Here is a 14,615-nt window from a genome sequence, read left to right on the forward strand (position 1 = left end):
ATCCCCTCTTGCCTGCCAGCCAATGCTGCTTTCCTTCCTCCCTCCCACATTTTAATCAGTAATCAGGCATCTACCTGGTTTTTGGCACTCCCAAGGAAGGGCTCAGGCCGGAAACGTTGACTGCCTATGAATACTGAGTGACCTGTTGAGTTTCTCCAGCACTTATGTGTACTGCACTAGGCACTAGCAGCTGCAGGTTTTTTATTTACCAAGCGTTTTTAGTTTATCAGATATCTGGTAGCTGCAGTATTCCGTCATTGGACCTTGAGCTCTTGTTTCCATTAGGCAAGAATTAAATTTCTTAATGATCAAACATAGCCTTTGATTGTGTAGAAATTGAGTTTCTTGAGATCAAATGTTGGCCTGATCCTTTCCAGCTGAACTCTGACAATTTGGTCTGGTCACTTGAAATATTTGAGAGCACTTATTCAATTGTCTGTTTATAAATCCATATGAAAGAGAACTTGACGATCATTCTTCACAAATGTGTTGGTAATTTTAACAATGATTCTAGGGAAAATATTCTGAAAACTGCCAAAGCCCTGGTGGAAGACACAAAACTACTTGTATCGGGAGCTGCTGCAACTCAGGAGAAGTTGGCGCATGCAGCACAGTCCTCGGTGGTCACCATTACTCGATTGGCTGATGTGGTGAAATTGGGAGCGGCAAGCTTGGGCTCAGATGATCCTGAAACACAGGTCAAAGCGTTTTCTGTGTATTTCATCCCTTTCATAACTCGAAAGAGAGATTCCAACTGATGAATTGCGTAAACCTTGTTATTTTTACCACCCAAGCGGGACAATTGATCTGGTGTTTTTCATGAAAGGCAAATCTTGAAACCTGTGCATGAGGTGGGAATGGACCATCAGGTCCTTTAAGCCTGTCCTACTGTTCAAATGTATGAATTTGTCTTTCGTGTGGTGGTTTTGGGAGTTCTAAATCAATGTCAGTTCTAAATCACTTAAGAGTCTTTTGTGCACTTCTCTGAAGCATCTTGAGGTGGGAATGGACCATCAGGTCCTTTAAGCCTGTCCTACTGTTCAAATATATGAATTTGTCTTTTGTGTGGTGGTTTTGGGAGTTCTAAATCAATGTCAGTTCTAAATCACTTAAGAGTCTTTTGTGCACTTCTCTGAAGCATCTTGAAATATTCTGCTGCTTTAAGGAAGCTAAATACATGGATGTTATTGAACCAGAGCTGTGGGGAAATGAAAAATTTTCTATAACTTCTCTAAGATTATAAAAGATGGAGCTGGAGACAAAACAATTTTTTTTTTTAAATTAAGAGGGTGGCTTTTGTTGTCAAGATGAACATTTGTAACCACCTCCCTATCAAATGTCATACACTAGAAGACACAGTGAGAGGAGGAAAATTTAAAGGGGATATGAAAGGCAATATTTTGTTATTATTCATCGTTGTAGATGCCTGCAACATGATACTGGGATAGGGGTAATGAAAGCAGATATGATGGTGACATTTAAGAAGCATTTTGACCTGCAGGGAATGGATCATGTACAGGTAGACGGGATTAGTTTGGTGACATCATTTCAGCACAGACATCATGAGCTGAAAAGCCTGTTCCTGCGATGTACTGTCTGAACTGATAGAAACTGACTGCATTTTATACTTTGTATCTTGTGCTATACCGATGAATTTAGAGTCTGGACTCCCTCCTATACCTTCGAGATAAACCCTCATACCTGGTTTGCCATTTAATAGAATCGAGGCTCAACCAATTGTGGCCTCAACACCACTTTGCTGTTTATCAGCATCCCACGTGACTCCTTTTAGTTTGTAGCTCTGTCATTCTCCACATGGGCTACATTTAATGATTCCACCTCCACAGCAACACATCGAAACTTTCACAATCCTCCCTAGAAAATTTTCATCTGTCAAAACCTTTTATGCTGATTACACCCTAATCGTAGGTTAACCCACTGTAGCAAACCCACTTTGGGGGAAAACGTTAACAGGTTTACCTTTGCGTAATTCTAAAGTGATCATTCTTTATGGGGGGTTCAATGAAAAGCTTTTAAAATTAAAATGTTAACCTGACTCATTTGAACAGTATGCAAAGTTTAGCATTTTGAAATTATTGCATTAAATGTTCTGCTAACACTTGCTCAAATTAAAGTCATTATTACAGAACCTTCTAAGTAAAGACAAGAGTTTGTGTATTCTGTTCATAATCCATCTTTTTAATGCAGTGCATTTTGAATCGAGTCGTTTTATTGGTAATGTTTCCAATTGATAAGTATTTTGCTATTGTTGCTACTAATGTAGTTGCCAGGCAATGAACAGCTATTCTGCACTTTATTAGATGGGTCACTTCATTTCAAAAATGACCATGATCATTAGTAAATGTTTTATGTGGGAAATTCATTAAAATGAATGAGTAAAATTGATGTACAGTAAAGTTTATTTTAATAACCAGCCTGTTATATTAATGTTTTATTCAGGTTGTGCTAATCAATGCAGTGAAAGATGTAGCAAAGGCCTTGAGTGACCTTATTAGTGCCACAAAAGGAGCATCGGGAAAAGCTTCAGATGATCCATCCATGTATAATCTCAAGAATGCTGCCAAGGTAGATTACAAACAAAGATCAATGTTCATTGTATTTCAAAATTCAAGACTATATGTTCTTGTAGACTAGGTAACAGTTTTGCAGAGCACCTGGGCACTGTCTGCATTGGCCATCTTGAGCTTCTGATTATAACTCTCTTTCCAGTCACCATACCCACCTCTCCATTGCCATAGTGAAGACTAACACAAACTAGAACAGCAGCTCATATTCTACCTGGGAAGCCTATCACCTTATGCATTAAAGTTTCCAGTTTCAGGTAATGCACACTTCCTGTGCTCCTTTCCCACTCCTACTGGTCCATCAGTCCTCCTCCCCTACCCCAGCATCTAGATTTGTTGCCCTTCCTCAAGTGGTTCCATCTGCTATCACGAACATGTACTTGATTTCATTCTCTCTTGGCCTACTCTTCCCAACCCCTTCCTATTTGCTCATTTTTCCTTCCCTTATCTGAATCCATCACCTTCCAGCCTTTGTATCCTGCCATCGCTCTTCCCTTCCCCTCCTCAACCTGGCTCTATCTGTCCATCATCCCCCATTCAATCGGTACAACCTCTCACCTGCCAGCCCCACCCCTCTCTCTCACCTCTTATATTGGTTACCTTCCCTCTACAGTTGTGATCCTGATGCAGGGTCTTGACGTGAAAATTCAACTGTCTCTTTGGCTCAACGAATGTTGCTTGATTCGCTGAGTTCTTCCAGTAGTTTGACAATTGCTCCAGATTCCAGCCCCTGAGGTCCCTTGCATTTCCATTAAATGTTCTCCACTATTCCATCCCAAATATTCCTGAAGATGGTAATTAATGGGGGCATGCAGATCACTGATGATTAGACATGTGATGTGTTGCTTGTTTGGCCAAGCAATTTTAATGTTGAAAAATACACTTTAGCATGCAAAAGCAGTCAAAACATATACCAAATAGGCGATGAAATTATGTCCAAAGCATTTTAAAACAAGTGGATTTTGGGAAGGGAGCATCCTAGCTGAAGAGTCTTTATCAATATTTCTTCTATTTCCTTACAACATTGTAGGCCAAACTACTGGCTTTGAGAGAAATCCCATTCCCACTTATATTTTCCCTGTAACTTATTCTCACCTTTGCTCTTTAACACCACTAATTTTCAGCCATCTCTATAGAGGTAATATACTGCGGCCAATTACCCGAGCAACCTCTAAGAGAAATGTGAGGAACTTTTTTATGCAGCAAGGGTTTGGGAGTGTGGAAGATCGATAATTTTAAAAAGGAAATTGAACAGGTTCTAAAGGGAAAGAAATTTGCAGATTTAGAGCTGAGACTCTAACTGACTGGACTGTTCTTGGGATTTTGATAGATAAAATCACCTCCTTTTCTAACTCTGATTTGGAATTTAAAGGAAAACTACCTATTACACAGTTTAAATCCTAATTTTTCTGAAGGATTTTGTGAACCTATCCCTGTAATGAAAATACAAGTCAAGATTTTCTAATAATCTACAAAATGTACTTGCTCAGCTTCCTCTGTACCAAATTTTTTTGTTTTTGCATGTGGCGGAAAGACTAGGCCAGATAACTGTATGAATGTTACCCCCTTGTGTGGATTGGTTTTGAGCTAATCTTTCTGACATAAAAGTTCTCTACCTGAACAAAACAAGTCTCCAAGCTATTAATTCAATAGCTGTCCCTGTTGAAATTTTGGTTTGCAGTTCATTCCATGAAAACAAATGTAGAATTAAACTATAAGTAAACTTTATTTGAAAATAGCATTTCCAGTAAGAAGAATGAACTTAATCATTTTATTCTTAGATTTATACATAGTGTTTCCTTCTCTGCTTAGGTGATGGTAACCAATGTGACTTCACTTTTGAAAACTGTAAAGGCAGTAGAAGATGAAGCCACCAGAGGGACAAGAGCTCTGGAGGCAACAATTGAGCACATCCGTCAAGAACTTGCGGTACATATTTTATATTTAGCTATTTTTGAGAAACATTAGTTCAATTTATCATTGCAAGCTATAACTTATGCCACAAAAATGAAAAGTCTTAATACATCTGCATTTATTGTCTTGTAATTTATTTAGAAAGCATAGACATTGTTGACAAATTAATCAAGTATGTTTCAGCCAGGTCTGATCTTGTTCATGTATAATATCCATACAAATAACTTCCTTAAAGGATCACAATGGAAAGTTAGAAATCAGTCTGATTCTCTTTCCTGTTGCCTTTCTCTGAAAATGGGGGAGATTTCTTGTTTCGATGTTTTTTTTTTAAAATAAGCTTTGCAGGATTATCCAGATGAATGGATAAAGTATCAAGTCATTTCCCTAATGGATAATAAGGAGCAAGAGAAAAGAAACTTTGTCAACTTACAGTTTAAAAATAGTGCTAATATCTGACTTTTGTATTCTGTGCCTTCTGTAATATGAATAATGAATTCAAAATTAATGAAAATTTATTTTCAATGTGTTAGAAAAAAATTAAGAAATTTTTAAAGTAAAAATGTCCTGTACAAGTACTCTTTTAAAAAAAAAAATTTTTTTAAATGTTTTATTCCCTTTAGGTATTTCGCTCACCAGAGCCACCACCTAAAACTTCTACTCCAGAAGAATTTATCCGTATGACTAAAGGTATTACTGTCGCTACAGCTAAAGCTGTGGCAGCAGGAAACTCCTGTCGTCAAGAGGATGTTATTGCCACTGCCAACCTTAGTCGGAAAGCTATTGCAGAGATGCTTCATTCTTGTAAGGTATTAAAGAGTTATTTATTTATTTGCTCAAGGAAGAAAGGAGTTTGGGAGACTTTCTCTTTAGAGGAATGGCCATCATCTCAAAATATCCCAAATATAGGGAGGTTCGGAAAAGAATTCAAGGTTTTTCCTCATTGTCATCAATTCATTTTAGCAATTTTCAAGTTTTTTCTTTTAATTGGGCCATCCACAGAATGGTCACAGTATAGAAGGCTGCATCAAGACTGTAGCAACTAGGGGGGGAGTCACGTGATGGAGTAGTGGCCGGACGGTGAACTCCAGCCCTCTCCAGAAAAGTCGGGAAAAACAAGAGAAAATACAAAGGCACAGAAATACAAGTTAAAGAAAAGTGAGTATAAAGGTAGAAAGAAGATGGAGACAAAAGGAGAAAAATCAAAATCAACGGAAAGAAGAGAGGAAGAGAAGACAACGGAGGAAAAAGGTGAAGGCCTTACCTGTCCGAAGAGGCCCGCGGTGGAGAGAAGACCCCACTACCTCAGGTCGGTAGAAAGAGAACTACAACAATGGCTCACAGAGCCGAGTAAAAATGCGCGATGCGCATGAAAAAAAACACACCGACGGGAGGGGGGACCAGCTGGGGAGTCGATCTCCACAGCCGGCAACGACAGCTGCAGAACACCTGCAGCAAGAAGAGACCACAGAAGACAATAGAAACAAGAAAGAAGAGGAGGAAAGGGCAGCAAAGAAACAACAGATGGCCAACCCAGAGGAAGAAGAAGAGGAAGAGGAAGAGTACAGGGAAATAGAAGAAGAAAAGAAAGGCAAGGTAAAGGAGGTACTTGCTCTTGTTAGAGGATAATGGAGTCATTTAAAGAATGGCAAACACAGGAATTCAATGATTTAAGAAGAAGAATAAACAACACAGAAAAGAAAATAAATAAAATGGATATGACATTAACAGAAATGGGGAAAAAAATGGACAAGATGGAAGAACGGGCAATAGCAGCAGAAATGGAGGTAGAAGACTTAAAAAAGAAATTGGAGGAATCTAATAAAAAAACTAAAGAGACACAAGAACTACTAGCCCAAAAAATAGATATAATGGAAAATTATAACAGAAGAAATAACATAAAGATAGTGGGCCTTAAGGAAGATGAAGAAGGCAAGAATATGAGGGAGTTTATAAAAGAATGGATCCCTAAGGCCCTAGGATGTCCAGAACTACAGCAAGAAATGGAAATAGAAAGGGCACATAGAGCATTGGCCCCTAAACCACAACCACAACAAAAACCAAGATCTATTGTAGTAAAATTCCTAAGATATACTACAAGAGAAAAGGTACTGGAGAAGACAATGAAAAAGTAAGAGAGGGCAACAAACCACTGGAGTATAAAGGGCAAAAAATCTTCATTTATCCAGATATAAGCTTTGAACTCCTAAAGAAGAGAAAAGAGTTCAATGCAGCAAAAGCGATTTTATGGAAGAAAGGATATAAATTTACACTGAAGCATCCTGCGGTATTGAAAATATTTATTCCAGGACAGCAAAACAGACTATTCTCGGATCCAGAAGAAGCACGAAAATTTGCAGAACAATTACAAAAATAGACTGAGGGATGAAGACGGGTAATGAGAGCAAAAATTATCACGATTGATATGTATGTGGGTAAAGACAAAAATAGACTGAGGGATGAAGACGGGTAAGGAGGGTAAAAATGACCACGATTGATATGTATGCGGGTAAAGAGGTATAAGAGTGAATAGAGACAATGGGCATATGTGAAAGTATCTGTAATTAGAGGAAAACATAGAGAGTATAGACAAGAATTAATAAGGGAAGGTAATGGAATAGAGAGAATAAGGAGGGAACTAAAAGAGTGACCTTTGTGACATATAAAAAACGAAATCTTTTCTGGGGGGGGCTGGGTGGGGGAAAAGAGCGGTCACTGCAAAATCAGTTGACGCTTGCGAGTGGATTCGCAAATCCAAATGGAGAGGGGAGATGTGGTTGTCCGACAAGGGATAAAGGGCAACTCAGGAGGGGAAGGGGAGATTGGGGATAAAGAAGATAGAAATAGGAGAATAAGGAAAATGTTGGATGTTGTAGGAATGTTGTCTGGTAAAGAGTTGAAAATAAGAAAACAGAAATGGAAAAGGAGGAAAGGTAATGATGGAAAAACGGAAAGAGAAGATAAACAAAATATAAAATGGCTACGCTGAACTATATGACTCTAAATATTAATGGAATACATAACCAAATTAAAAGGAAGAAACTACTAAATTTACTGAAAAAGGAAAAAATAGATATAGCATTTGTCCAAGAAACACACTTAACTGAATTGGAGCACAAGAAATTAAAGAGAGATTGGGTAGGACATGTAACAGCAGCATCGTATAATTCAAAAGCAAGAGGAGTGGCTATATTAATTAGCAAAAATGTGCCATTTAAAATAGAAGAGGAAATAATAGATCCAGCAGGGAGATATGTTATGATAAAATGTCAGATATATTCAGAGCTTTGGAATCTACTTAATATATATTCACCTAACGAAGAAGATCAAAAGTTTATGCAAGATATCTTTTTGAAGGTAGCTAATACGCAAGGGAACATACTAATAGGAGGGGATTTCAATCTGAATTTGGATCCAAATATGGATAAAACGGGGAAAAAAATTAACAGGAAGAACAAAGTAACCAAATTTATAATTAAATCAATGCAAGAAATGAAACTTGTGGACATATGGAGGAAACAAAACCCAAAAGAAAAGGAATACTCATACTACTCGACTAGACATAAAACATACTCAAGGATAGACCTATTCCTGTTATCAGCCCACATACAAGGGAGAGTTAGGAAAACGGAATATAAAGCTAGACTATTATCGGACCACTCACCCCTGTTATTGGCAATAGAGCTAGAAGACATCCCTCCAAGAATGTATAGATGGAGATTAAACCCCATGCTACTTAAAAGACAGGATTTTAGAGAATTTATTGAAAAACAATTAAAAATGTACTTTGAAGTAAATACGGAATCAGTGGAAGATAAGTTTATACTATGGGACGCAATGAAAGCATTCATTAGAGGGCAAATAATAAGTTATGCAACCAAGATGAAGAAGGACTATAATCAGGAAACAGAGCAGTTGGAAAGGGAAATAATAAACATAGAAAAAAAATTAGCAATGAAGGAAGATACAACCAAAAGAAGAGAATTGGCGGATAAAAAAATAAAATATGAAACATTACAAACATATAAGGTGGAGAAGAATATAATGAAGACAAAACAGAAATATTATGAACTAGGGGAAAAAACACACAAAATCCTAGCATGGCAGCTTAAGACAGAGCAAACTAAGAAAATGGTATTGGCAACAAGGAAAAAAGACAAACAAATTACATATAATCCAAAAGAAATTAAGGAAAACTTCAGAGAATTCTATGAACAATTATACCGAACCGAAAAAGAAGGGAAAATAGATGAATTTTTGACTAAAATTGAACTACCAAAACTACAAATAGAGGAACAAAATAAATTAACAGAACCATTTGGAACAGTAGAAATACAAGAGATAATAAAAAAATTACCAAATAATAAGACACCAGGAGAGGATGGACTCCCAATAGAATTCTACAAAACATTTAAAGACCTAATAATACCGCCCCTCCTGGATGTAATCAACCAGATTGATGAGACACAAAACTTACCAGATTCATGTAAAACAGCAATAATTACAGTGATACTAAAACAAGGGAAAGATCCACTCTCACCAGCGTCATATAGACCAATATCTCTGCTAAACACAGATTATAAGATAATAGCTAAACTATTAGCGAACAGATTAGCAGAACAGGTACCGAAAATGGTAAATTTAGACCAAACTGGATTTATCAAAAAAAGACGCACAACAGACAATATTTGTAAATTTATTAACTTAATTCATGCAGTAGAAGGAAATAAAGCACCGGCAGTAGCAGTTGCTTTAGACGCAGAGAAGGCCTTCGACAGAGTAGAATGGAATTACTTGTTCAAAGTATTGCAAAAATTCAGTTTACCGGAGAAGTATATTAATTGGATTAAAGCATTATATAAGGGACCGTTAGCGAAAGTGACAGTAAATGGACATGTATCAAAGCAATTTAACTTAAGCAGGTCAACGCGGCAGGGATGCCCACTATCACCATTATTGTTTGCGCTAGCTATAGAACCACTAGCAGAATCGATAAGAAGAGATAATAATATAAAAGGAATAAAAATAAAAGACAGGGAATATAAAATCAGTCTGTTTGCGGATGATGTGATAGTGTACTTAACAGAACCAGAACTATCAATAAAAGAACTATATAAGAAATTGAAGGAATATGGAGAAGTGTCGGGATACAAGATAAACGTAAATAAAAGTGAAGCAATGCCTATGAATAACGCGGATTTCTCAAAATTTAAGGAGGAATCCCCATTCAGATGGCAAACGCAGGCAATAAGATACCTAGGTGTGCAAATAAACAAAAATCTAGGCCAATTATATAAACTCAATTACAATCCACTAATGAAAAAATTACAGGACGATTTAGAGCATTGGAAAGAGCTACCACTAACACTGATAGGAAGGATAAACTGTATTAAAATGAACATTTTTCCAAGGATACTATACTTATTTCAGGCATTGCCAATACAACTGACAGAAAAATTCTTCAAAGAGTTAAAGAAAATAATAAGGAGATTTTTATGGAGAGGGGGGAAACCGAGGATAGCACTAGACAAATTAACAGAATGGTATAAACAAGGAGGCTTACAATTGCCAAACTTCAAAAATTATTATAGAGCCGCACAATTAAGGTACCTATCAAATTTTTATCAAACAAGGGAAAAACCAGACTGGACGAGACTAGAATTAGATAAAATAGGGGAAAAGATACCTGAACACATATTATATAAATGGGACGAAAAATTGGTACAACATAGAACTTCTCCAGTATTACACCATCTCCTCAATATATGGAAGAAGATTCATGTAGAAAGAAATAAAATAAATTACCAAATACCAAAACTAATATTGACGCAAAATAAGCTACTCCCTTTTACAATAGACAACCTTGCCTTTAGAAAATGGGAAAAAAAAGGGATTAAAAGAATAGAAAATTGTTTTTCAGGAAGTAGATTCTTATCCTTTGAACAAATGAGAGATAAGTACAATATAACGGGAGATACAGCGCTGGCATATTACCAGCTGAGATCCTACTTGAAAGATAAATTAGGAAGCAACTTGAGTTTACCAGAGGGAAGTAACCTTGAATATGTGATTACAGATACAATGTTAATCAAAAAATTTATAAAAAATATGTATATTAAACTGCAAGAAAAGGAAAATGAGGAAACAAATGGTAAAACTAAACAAAAATGGGAACAAGATTTAAATATAAAGATAAAAAAGGAAACATGGGAGAAGTTATGCTCTGGAACGATGAGAAATACAATAAATACGAGGCTGCGTATGATACAATATAATTGGTTACACAGACTATACATTACACCGCAAAAGTTAAATAAATGGGACCCAACAGTACCTGATAGATGTTTTCGATGTAAAAAAGAAAGGGGAACAACAATTCATGCAATCTGGACATGTGAGAGAGTAGAAAAATTTTGGGATGATCTCAATCAGATATTAAATAAAATAACAGAAAACAATATACCAAAGAATCCAGAGATCTTTCTCCTAAGTAACATAAAAAATAAAGAATTTGGAATTGACTTGGAGGATGCACAAAAAAGATTTGTTAAGATAGCCCTAGCTGTAGCAAAAAAATGTATTATGTCAACCTGGAAATTGGAAGATAATTTGAAAATACAACAATGGTATATAGAAATGAATAAATGTATTCCATTAGAAAAAATAACATATAGTTTAAGAAATAATATTGAAATATTCGAACAAGTATGGGAGCCTTACATTAAATACAATAGCGAAAACCTACCGGGAACAAACATTACCTAAGTTGATGGAAGGAGAAGAAAAGAAAAGAATGGACTCAGTAGAATTTCTGGTGTATTTTTGTTGAATGACAACATTGTCTAACTGAATTAATGCAACCTAGATTGTATAACTAAAATGGATGAGAGGGGGGGGGATGGGGGGGTGGCTTGGGAGGAGGGAGGGGGGAGGGAGAAAAAGTCACTGTAAATGTGTGGAAAAGAAAAAGTGTATATCATGGCTATTGTGATTTATGGTGTGAAAAATAAAAAATTTAAAAAAAAAAAAAAGACTGTAGCAACTATGAAAGAACAATCTACCTGGTCCTATTCCCCTGGCTTGGCCATTTCTTTACTCTCTAATATCTATTTGTCTCCCATTTGAATGCTATAATATAATCAGCCTCTGGACCTGGAGGTGTATTCCAGACCTTGTATCTTGTAGATATTTAAAATAGTGATCTAATTATCCAAGTCCCAATTACTAGCTTTTTTGGTGGGGGGGGAAGCAATATGTTTAATTCTGATATTTGGAAAATTTCCCTGTACACAATCCCCCAGGCGAATATATAACTTTTCACATTGATTGTTTCCTTTTATAACAATAGAAAATTACAGCACAGAAACAGTCTGTGGCCCTTCTAATCTGTGCCGAACCATTTTTCTGCCTAGTCCCACTGACCTGTACCTAGTTCATAGCCTTCCATGTAGTTGTCTAAATTCTTCTTAAATGTTAAAATTGATCCTGCATTCACCACTTCAGCTGGCAGTTCGTTCCATACTCCTACCACTCTGTGTGAAGAAGTTCCCCCTAAATTTTTCCCATTTCACCTGTAACTCACATCCTCTGGTTTGTATCTCACCTACCCTCAATGGCAAAAGCCTACCTACATTACTCTATCACCCTCATAGTTTTAAATACTTCTATCAAATCTCCCCTCATTCTTCTACAAGGAGTAAAGTCTGAATCTGTTTAACCTTTCCTGTATTAATTCCTATTATAATTCAGGAATTCCATGCAACATCCTAGTAAATCTACTCTTCACTCTTTCTATCTTAGTGATAGCTTTCCTGAAGTTGGGTGACCAAAACTGCACACAATACTCCAAATTTGGCCTCACCAGTGTCTTATCCAACTTTACCATAACATCCCAACTCTTATGCTCAGTAATTTGATTGATGAAGGCCTATATGCCAAAAACTCTTTATAACTGTATCTACCTATGACACCACTCACAAGGGAATTGTGTATCTGTATTCCCAGTTCCCTCTGTTCTATCACACTCCTTAGTGCCCGACCCTTTTCCGTTAAGTCCTTTTTTGGTTTGTCCTTCCAAAATGCAACACCTACTCTTAAATTCCATCTGCTGTTTTTCCATCTGGTCCAGATCCCTCTGCAAGCCTTGAAAACTGTCCACAATGCCTCCAATCTTTTTGAATACAGATACAATTTATCACATTATCATCCAGATCATTGATATTGATGACAATCAACAATTGTTCCAGGAACAATTCCTGAGGCACACCACCAGTTCACAGGCCTCCAGTTTGAGAAGCAGGCATCCACCACCACTCTCTGGCTTTTCCTATCCAGCCAATGTCAGATCCAGTTTGCTACCTCACCATGAATAATGAGGGTCTAAACCTTCCTGACTAACATCTCATGTGGGACCTTACTAAAGTCCATGTAGACAACATACACAGACTTTCCTTGTAACCTCAAAAAACTCTATAAGATTGATTAAACATGACCTATTATGCACAAAGCCATGTTGACTATCCCTAATCAGTTTCTGGCTATTGTTAGGTAAAAACATCATGAGCTGGGAATGTAGAGGGAGTCACCCAATGCTGGGCCGTAACAAGATGCAGTTGTGACCTTGTACTCTCAAGATAAGAGTGGGGATGACAAATTGATGTGCAGGAGGCTAGCAGAGAGGGACAGCAACAGTTTATTCATTGGACAATGTCATGGTATGATAATTTACTAAGTACGTATCCTAAGGTATATAAAAAAACACCACTTGCTGATAACGGCAGAATGCGCCTTCTCCAACTAACACTGTTAGTTGCAAGTGTTACAATCCGGCAATAAAGAACAAAGAACCTTGATTTTCGACTCAGTCTGGTGTTTGACTCACTCATTCATGAACAAAGCAGACCTAACACTATCCAAAATAATTGTACATCTGATCTCTTAGAACACCTTCCAATATTTTTACCTACTATTGACTTCAAGCTCACCAATCTATAATTTCCAGGGTTACTTTAGGAGGCTTTTTTAAAGAATGGAACAACATGAGATACCCTCTAAATCTCTGGCACCACACCTGTGGCTAAGGACATTTAAAATGTTTCTACCAGAGCCCCACCAATTTCTACACTAGCCTCTGTCAAGGTCTGAGGGAATATCTCATCAGGAACTGGGGATTTATCCACCCTTATTTGCTTTAAGACAGCAGTGCCTCCTCTTCAATCTGTATAGGGTCCATGACCTTGCTGCTTGTTTTCCTTACTTCACTTGACTCTCTGCCAGTTTCTTGAGTGAATATTGATGTATAAAATTAATTTAAGATGAATTTCATCCTTACTATCCTTTTGCTCTTAATATACCTGTAGAAACCCAAGGATATTCCTTCACATTGTCTGCTAAAGCAACTTCATGTCTTCTTTTAGCTTTCCTAATTTCTTTATTGAGGTTTCTTGTGCATTTTTTATACTCCTCAAGTTCCTCATCTGCTCCATGTTGCCTATAGCTGCTATACATCTCTCTCTTCTTCTCAAACACAAAGGTTCTCTATGCCTGTTAACTTTGACTTTAATTCTGACAGGAATGTACAAACTCTGCTTTCTCAGAATTCCACCTTTGAAGGTCCTCCACTTACCTCACACATCCTTGCCCAAAAACAACTTATACCAATCCATGCATTCTAAATCCTTTCTCCAATTTAGAATTGTCAGCCTGAGGCCCAGACCAAACCTTCCCCATAATTAACTTGAAACTAATGGCATTATGATCACTGGGCCAAAAATGCTCCCTACACATACTTATGTCAACTGTCCTGTCTCATTCCCTAATATAAGATTGCACTGTCTCTAGTTGGTACCTCTATATATTGATTTAGAAAACTTTCCTGAAAACATTTGACAAACTCCAAGTCATCCAGCCTGTTTACAGATTGGGAGTCTCGGTCAAAATGTGGAAAATTAAAATCTCCTACTTTCACAACCTTGTGGTTCTTGTAGCTGTCTGCTATCTCTCTACAGATTTGCTCCAATTCTCATTAATGGGCAGTCTATAATGCAACCCCGTGAGCGTGGTCATGACGAGCCCTCTGGTTTGCCCTGCTTGGGCACAGGTGTGATATTTTCCCTGATG

General features: G+C 37.1%; 1 protein-coding gene across 1 annotated transcript in view; it reads left to right on the forward strand.

The window, feature by feature from the left end:
* The window catches only part of tln1 (talin 1), a 301,850-nt gene that overhangs the window by 261,175 nt on the left and 26,060 nt on the right, over nucleotides 1-14,615 (forward strand). The window contains exons 47-50 of the mRNA XM_069924188.1: nucleotides 515-698; nucleotides 2,461-2,586; nucleotides 4,398-4,514; nucleotides 5,120-5,305. Of these exons, the coding sequence (XP_069780289.1) occupies nucleotides 515-698; nucleotides 2,461-2,586; nucleotides 4,398-4,514; nucleotides 5,120-5,305 (613 nt within the window). The remainder of the gene's footprint in view (nucleotides 1-514; nucleotides 699-2,460; nucleotides 2,587-4,397; nucleotides 4,515-5,119; nucleotides 5,306-14,615) is intronic.

The sequence above is a fragment of the Narcine bancroftii genome, chromosome 3 (assembly GCF_036971445.1).
Source record: "Narcine bancroftii isolate sNarBan1 chromosome 3, sNarBan1.hap1, whole genome shotgun sequence".
In the NCBI taxonomy this organism is placed as follows: domain Eukaryota; kingdom Metazoa; phylum Chordata; class Chondrichthyes; order Torpediniformes; family Narcinidae; genus Narcine; species Narcine bancroftii.